We start from the raw sequence: 8,380 nt of genomic DNA on the forward strand, positions 1-8,380 counted from the left end.
AATGCCAGCCCAGGATACTATACCCAGCAAAACTCTCAATTACTATAGATGGAGAAAACAAGATATTCCAGGACAAAACAAAATGTATACAATATCTTTCCACAAATCCAGATAATAGATGGAAAACATCAACATAAGAAGCAAAACTATACCCTAGACGAAGCAAGAAAGTAATCTTTCAACAAATCCACACAAACCTAATTCCACCTCTTACAACAAAAACAACAGGAAGTAACAATTACTTTTTCTTAATATCTTAATATGAAAATTAATATTGCCAATATATCCTAATAGATTGAAATCCAAACATACGAAGAATTAGAAATTTGTTGATTGTCATCCAATGGTCTCTCTAACTTGGTAATTGGAGAAATAGGTTCAATAGTTTACAATCCCTATACCTTCAGCTTGTTTGTTCGTGACAGTATCTTGCTGTGTACCACATAATGGTCTTGAAATCTTGCCTCTCCTATCTCAGCCTCTGTATTAGTAGTATTGCTTATTTCATGTTTTCATACTATACTATGGTTTTTAAAACAGTTTACATATTTCAAAAGTATTCATACAGCCAAAAGAAACAAACACAATTAATTTGGGAGGTGGCTTGTAAGAGAACAAAGAGTGAGACTGAATGCTTTGCTTGATGTTTGTAACTATTGTATCAAGTTTGAAGAAGAAGACTTTATAAGTTACTCTTTCTCTGAAATGAATGCTTTTGATTTTTTTGGTTTGTTTTTGAGACAGGGTTTCTCTGTGTAGCCCAGGCTGTCCTGAAACTCACTCTGTAGACCAGGCTGGCCTCGAACTCAGAAATTTGCCTGCCTCTGCCTCCCAAGTGCTGGGATTAAAGGCATGCGCCACCACCGCCCGGCAGATGAATGCTTTTGAAAATTATCACAGCCAATGAACCAGATTCTTACCTGTACCTAATGTCTGTGCCACCCTCCAAGCAGAACCATTGTTCATTGAAACAGTTGGTGAAACACTTTATGGATAGACCATCTTAATGCACACACCATTTCTTAAATGAATATAACCTGTTCTCTGTGGGCTGAGAATAAAGTCACTCACTCAAGTCAAATAGCTTTGACCATAGCAGGAAGTCTGTATCCAAAAATCGTGCCTACAATTCATTCCTTGGTGCAGCAGAACTGTCAACTCCCAGCTTAGCTACGATGGAGGTAAAATCCTTTGATGATGTGAGGGTCATTGAAGTACAGCCTTATTACGATGAAATCCAATGTCTAAAACTTGTTCTTATTTTGGGCTTGCACCACAGTAAGAGCCAAGATTTTAAGCTCTACTAAACACAAAACAAACAAACAAACAAACAAAAAGACTTTATGTATTTATGTTCATTTAAGAAAATACTAGTAGTGATGCATTATTTTGAGATAAACAATTAATATGTTTGGATGTGTGGGTGTTTAGGATATGTAGATTATACATACATGTATGTGGTAGATCTGTACGCATACATGTGTATGCACATGTACATAAGTATGTCGTATATGTGGTATGTATACAAGTTGTATGTGTGCATAGTTTTGCACGTATGCACACATGCACTGTGTCTGTGGAGGTGTGCACATGAGTGTAAACATGTTTGGACATCTGTTGTATGTTTACAATTATTATGGACCTTTGCCGAGATTGGTGTCAACGAGTCAGTAGTATCCTAAAGAGGATCTGAAGTTTGTCGTTCATGTTAAAGCTATAAGGGGAGCAACAGGTGCTTTAACACTCTGCCTCTGGCATGTCTAACTGAAGGCCTCCAGGAACCTCAGGGCCTAGTGCTCTCTGACTGTTAAATAGTCCATAAGTGCCCAAAGACAGGCAAGGATGTCCATTCTCATTCTCAGTACTGAAAAACTGGGTCACCCTAACCCCACACGAAGCAGTATATGAGGAGGAACACATGTTTTAAAGGTCTGTTAGGATAAGAGAGAGCCCTGAAATGTAGCTAAGAACTTCCCAGGCCAACAACTGAATAAAGACAGACATTTCACAGGCGAGTCTTACACTGAAGGAGACCTTTGCTCTTTTAGGTTGGGAGCCCAGAGAAATAAAACAGCACTCCTGAAGCCATGGTGGCTTTAGAGAGGAAAGTCCGAAGGGAAATCAAAGGCCTCATCAAATTGCTTGGAATTTATGCGTTAAGTCACAGAGTTATATAAAGAAGGCAAAAGCCAGAATTTGTGGCCTTTAGCCCAGATTTTGTTAAACTAGGCAACCCAGAACCAGTGACATTTAAAATGAGTTCATGTCACCCTGGCTGCCCATAGCTTTGGGTCCCTGAGAATATACACGAGGAAAGAAGACAGACACTCCCATCTTTCTGTTTCATTTGTGACTGGGCAATAGCGCCTGCTGGGTCCTGTGTTGGGAGCTTGGCCCCAGCTTGGTAATGGTGTGCTGTAAGAGGCCGTGGACCTTCCTGGAGAGGGGCAGATGCTTTTAGAGTACGTTCATTCCTTGAAGAGCAATTGTAAAAGGGCAAACCTGGCTGCTGAGTGCCTCTGGCTTGCTTCTGACCATGCAATCTCTGTTATTGTACAGTCAGTTGCTACGAAGTAGGGCAAGCCATGCTCTTAGCCCTCCTGAGCTATGAGACAGAGTTCTTTTCTACCACAAACCACTCAGTTTCTCATATTCATTACAGTGATGAAAAACTATCAGTGTGTGTCTCTTGCTGCTATTTTTAAAGAAATTCTCAGATGTACTGCCTGGCACACAGTCAGAAGAAGCTTGACACACTAAGAAAGAAGTCAAGAGAAGCAAGAGCAAAAGGAGCCAGCAGACAACAGTGGCCGAATCACGGCTCCAGCCAGCCAACCAAACTCTTTGAGATAACAGCACTTAATGCATTCAAAACGAAAATTTCCATCGGAAGTCAAAACAAAACAAAACAAAACAAAACAACAAAGAAAAGGCAGACTCACTTGGAAAATCGAAATGAGTTTAAAAACTAAAATGACAAGATAGTCTAAAAACACTGGTTGATGGCTGGTTTTAAGGACAGATTAGACAGAGTAGAAGAGACCAGTGGTGGCATTAAAAAACAGTTCTGTCCACAGTAAAGGACAGAGAGAGAAATGGAAGAAGTGATCTGTGGGGTGTGAGGAGTAGAGTTCTAAGGGTCAATGACAAGCAGAAAGTGAGCTGAGCGCCGGCATTCATTGCTCTCTAAGTGACAGAATGTGACCGCCTCTGCAGAATACTCCCCCATGACTTCCTACATGATGCCCTGTATCCTCAAGCAATGAGCCAAGATAAATCCCTTCTCATTTAAATTGCTTTTGTTCGAGTATGTCATCATAGCGATGGAAAAGGAACAGGAAAATTTTCAAACACAATGAAATACTCTTGTTTAAGGCAGAGGCAAGCGGATTTCTGAGTTCAAGGCTAGCCTGGTCTACAGAGTGAGTTCCAGGACAGCCAGAGCTACACAGGGAAACCCTGTCTCAGAAAAACAAAACAAAAAAAAAGTCTCAAAATGCCAAAATAAGATAAAACAAGGCACACCAGGGTACAAATGCTGAGATAGGAGATGAATACAAATGCAATAAAGGGCTCTTACTCCTGCTTCTCTCCCTTGCCTCTTGCTCCTTTGTTTCCCCCTCTCTCCCCATTTCCTTCCCCCCTCTCTCCACATGGTCATGGCCATCCCCTACTTCTCTACCCTCTCCTTCTCTCTGCCTTTCTCTGCCTCTGCTACCCTCTTAACTCCCCTCCCCATGCCCTAAATAAACTCTATTCTATACTAAAAAATACAAAACAAACAAACAAAAAACAAATGCAATAAAGGTAATCTGAAAGGCCCTGAGCACATCAAGACCCAAATCCAAGTTTCCACTTTGAACCCCACTAAGTGCCCTCTCTCTAGAGATGCACAGGCTGCACCTGTGAAGTTAAGCATCATCAGAAATTCAGCAGAGCTGTGCTCAAAACTGGTAGGGGGCAACTTGGAGAATCCTGTGCTTCCTCTACTAAGTAACTGTATTTGTAGTTAAAACTCTTCTCACAAAGAAAAGGCCAAGCCTGGGTGGCTTCACTGATGAATTACATGGAACGACTGTCAAAAGAAACTACGAAAATCCAGCCAAGGACACATAAAGCTTTCAGAGACACCAGCGCCCTCCCCCAGGGACATAGTGGCATTCTTATTCCCCATCTGAGTTTTAGCCTTGCCAGAGATTAGGAACATACAAGTACAGACTAAGAGGGAGGAGAAGGGACACAGCCAAGCAGACACAGATCTTCTTATACACAGTACTTACAATTCATCTTCAAAGCAGATCTTGGCATACTTGTCTCGGCCACCACCACTGAGCAGCCGGTAGGCATAGGTGTCTGGAGGACATGGGGACCAATGGTCACATTTTTGTCTTTTGGGGGCTGGGGCTGTAAAGACAAAAACAGGAAAATCACAGTCCCTTCCCACAGGTGACTGTTGGGTGGCCACCGATAGTAACAGCTCTGTTCCAGGACCAATTCCTAATATGGTGGAGAAAACCTTAAAGCAAAGTTGGTAGCTGCTTTTGGATCCTGGGAACACTTCTCAAGACACACATCTGATGTACCCTGATTTTGTCCTCTGGTGACAGCCTGGGATACTGAGCATGGGCAGCAGTTCCAGAGGTGTTGGGATAGCTGCCCACAGCTGCGGACTCACAACATACTAGACACTGGTGGACACGAGCTTCCAGGTCACAGCCAACATGAACTCCACTTCAGAAGACATACATTGTAGCGTCTACCTCACAGATGAAGACTTCATGCTTCTCTCAAGCACACAGAGAGCATTTGCCATACTTGACCTTTGCTAAAACACTGAGAAGCAACTAGAACCTTCTCTAATGAACAGCTTGTGTAAGGCAATAAAATAAAATACAACAAACTTAAGACTGAAAGACTATCAAAATGATTACTTGGGCTTTAAAACTGACTCAACAAAGTGAGACTGAATGCTTTCCCTGATGTTTGTAACTATTGTATCAAGTTTGAAGAAAAGGTCTTTATAAGTTACTCTTTCTCTGAGATGAATGATTTTGAAAATCATCACAGCCAATGAACCAGATTCTTAGCCTCACCTAATGTCTATGCCACCCTCCAAGCAGAACCACTGTTCACTGAAACAGTTCAATAAATTTGAAACAGTTCAATAAATTTGAAACAGTTCATTGAACAGTTCACAGTCAGGTGAATGACTTCATGGATAGGCCATCTTAATACACACACCATTTCTTAAATGAATGTAACCTGTTCTCTGTGGGCTGAGAGTAAAGACAATCACTCAAGTCAAATAGCATTGACAATAGCAGGAAATCTGTATCCAAAAATCGTACCTACAATTCATTCCTCACCCCAGCAGAACTGTCAACTCTTAGCTCAGCTAAGATGGAGGTAAAATCCTTTGGTGATGTGAGGGTCATTGAAGTATAGCCTTATTACAATGAACTCTAATGTCTAAAATTGTTCTTATTTTGGGCTTGTACCACAGTAAGAGCCAAGATTTTAAGCTCTACTTAAAAGCAAAACAGACAAACAAACAAAAAGACTTTATCTATTTATGTTCATTTAAAAAAATACTAGTAATGATGTATTCTTTTAAAATATATAGTTAATATTTTTGGAGTTATTTAAAATTTATATTGAGAAAACATAGGTATTTTCAGTATTGCTGTAGACAAGCATCTGCATAAGACTGTTCAATTGATTGTTTTATATCAAACAACTTTTATAATACTCATTTTTATGCTTACTATATTTTATAAATTTTAAAGACATTTTGTCATTTTATTATGACAAAATAAAAAAACAAAAGATACTACAGGTATTAAAGGAGGTCTCTGGGAGGAGTTGGGGTACAAAAAAGAAACAAGAATGTGATGTAATTCTTTTTACTTAAAATATATTTTAAATGTTAACAAATTCAGTTAAATTGAAATCATGTATCTTTTCTCATCATAATGCAATAAAACTTAAATCAATAAAAAAAAGAAAGGAAAAGGCCTCACTGGAGTATCAATAGATAAGAAGAGGAGAAAACATGATAAAAATTTACATCTTTATGATAAAACTCCCCATAGATTAAATATAGAAGGACTAAACACAGTGAGCCTACATGGTTGGGTTTTTTTTTTTTTTTTCCCTCTAAAACTAGGAACTAGTTAAGGGCACTCCATCTCACCACATCTATTAAATGTACTGCTAAGAGCCTCTGCCACAGCAATTATGCAAGAAAGAGAAGTGAAATAACAAAATAAGTCAGATACTTATGTAGTCTGTTTCCTATGGGCATGATCCAATAAAGAGCACCGACTCCACAAACAACTGTTAAAACTGACAAATTTAATAAAGCTTCAGGACACACACACACACACACACACACACACACACACACACACCAGTCAGTAAAATCAAAGAAAAACAAAAATTGCATGTGGAACTACAAAAAGTCCTTAAGAGCTAAAGAAATCTAGAAGTGGTATGTAAATTGTATTACAAAGCTTTAGCAACCAAAACAACAAGTTATCATCATTAAAACAAACATATCAACCAACAGAACAGGAGAGAGAGCCCAGAAATAAATCCCCACATTCAGTTTTTCAAGTTTTGGAAACTTGCATTGACCTAAAGAGGGGAAAGAGACTGTTTAATAAATAGTGTTACAAACTAGAGATTCTCACACAGGTGAATAAAGCTAAGTTATCTCTCATCTTACACAACAGCAGGAATTCAAAATGGATCAAAGGCTTAAGTGTAAAAGCAGAAACTGTAAAACACAAGGAAACCCACAGTCCTGTTAGCCAAGCAATGACTTTTCTGAAATGACCTCAAAGGCAAGAAGCACAGGCAACAGAGAAGAACATAGTGCAAAGAAAGAGACGGCCAACAAAACAAGAAATAGTTCTGGGCCAGTTATCAGATACAGGCTAAGGTCCAAAGTACATAAGGAACCCCAGAAGTTAAATAACAAGTGATGTTTTAAACCTGATTTAAAACCAGGCAAAGGGGTGGCCAAGATGGCACCCAGATCCCATTCCTGCAGTTTTTCTGCATTTTTCTGAGTTATTTCCGAAGGTGATGAAGTCAGTGTGCTAATGAGAAACTGCACTCCTGCACTCATACATGTATACAATAGAATACTACTCAGCCTTAAAAACAAAGACACATCCTGTCACCTTGGGAAAACTGGAGGACAACCTCCCTCACAAGTGTAGTCTAAAGAAGCAGAGGTACACAAACAGCAGAAAGTGGTCACCAGAGCCTGGGAAAGTTAAATCCATGCAGGAGGAGGATGGGAACAGCATCGTCAGAGAATCCATGTGAGTCAGATCTGAGCATGTTAGATAGACAGATTTGCCAAGAGAGGTCCTTACTATAACTCACTGTGTTATAGACTCGAAAATTGCTACAGGGGCCACCTGCACATATTCTTGACAGGTAAAACAACTTCCAGACAAAAGATTTGCTGCTGGGCTCCATTTGGCCATCCCACAGTGTTTGCACAGATCAAAATGTCACCCTGAATCCACATGTACATACAGATTTTTTTTCTATTTTTATTATTTTTTTTAACTTTTATTGCATTATGAGAAAAGTTACATGATTTCAATTTATCTGAATTTGTTAATATTCAAAAACATATTTTAAGTAAATAGAATTGACTCACATTCTTGTTTCCCCTTTGTACCACCGCTCCTCCCATAGACCCCCCCTTCAATATCTTTTTTGTCATATTCCTTAAAATTTATAAAATATTATAACAACAAAAATAAGTATTATAAAAGTTGTTTGATATAAAACAACAATCAATTTAACAGTCTTATGTAGATGCTCGTCTACAACAATAGTGAAAATACATTTTTCTCAGTATAAATTTTAAATAACTCCAAACATATTAGCTGTATACTTAAAAATAATACATCACTACTAGTATTTTCTTAAGTGAACATGAATATATAAAGTCTTGTTGTTTGTTTTGTATTTAGTAGAGTTTAAAATCTTGACTCTTACTATGGTACAAGCCCAAAATAAGAACAACTTTTAGACATTGGGTTTCATTGTAATAAGGCTATATTCCAATGACCCTCACATCACCAAAGGATTTTACCTCCATCGGAGCTAAGCTGAGAGTTGATAGTTCTGCTGCACCAAGAAATGAATTGTAGGCTCGATTTTTGGATACAGACTTCCTGCTATGGTCAAAACTATTTGACTTGAGTGAGTGACTTCATTCTTAGCCCACAGAGAACAGCTTACATTCATTTAAGAAATGGTATAGGTATTACAATGGTCTATCCATGAAGTCATTCACCAACTGTTTCAATGAACAATGGTTCTGCTTGAATGGTGGCACAGACATTAGGTGAGG

At 38.9% G+C, this 8,380-nt stretch overlaps 1 protein-coding gene across 7 annotated transcripts in view; it reads right to left on the bottom strand.

Moving 5' to 3' along the window:
* The window catches only part of Fam3b (FAM3 metabolism regulating signaling molecule B), a 53,376-nt gene that overhangs the window by 10,387 nt on the left and 34,609 nt on the right, over nucleotides 1-8,380 (bottom strand). For all 7 annotated transcript variants that reach the window (XM_031364837.1, XM_031364832.1, XM_031364835.1 and 4 more), the window contains one exon: nucleotides 4,281-4,404. In XM_031364837.1, the coding sequence (XP_031220697.1) occupies nucleotides 4,281-4,404 (124 nt within the window). The remainder of the gene's footprint in view (nucleotides 1-4,280; nucleotides 4,405-8,380) is intronic.

Source organism: Mastomys coucha, unplaced genomic scaffold (assembly GCF_008632895.1).
Source record: "Mastomys coucha isolate ucsf_1 unplaced genomic scaffold, UCSF_Mcou_1 pScaffold12, whole genome shotgun sequence".
Taxonomy (NCBI): domain Eukaryota; kingdom Metazoa; phylum Chordata; class Mammalia; order Rodentia; family Muridae; genus Mastomys; species Mastomys coucha.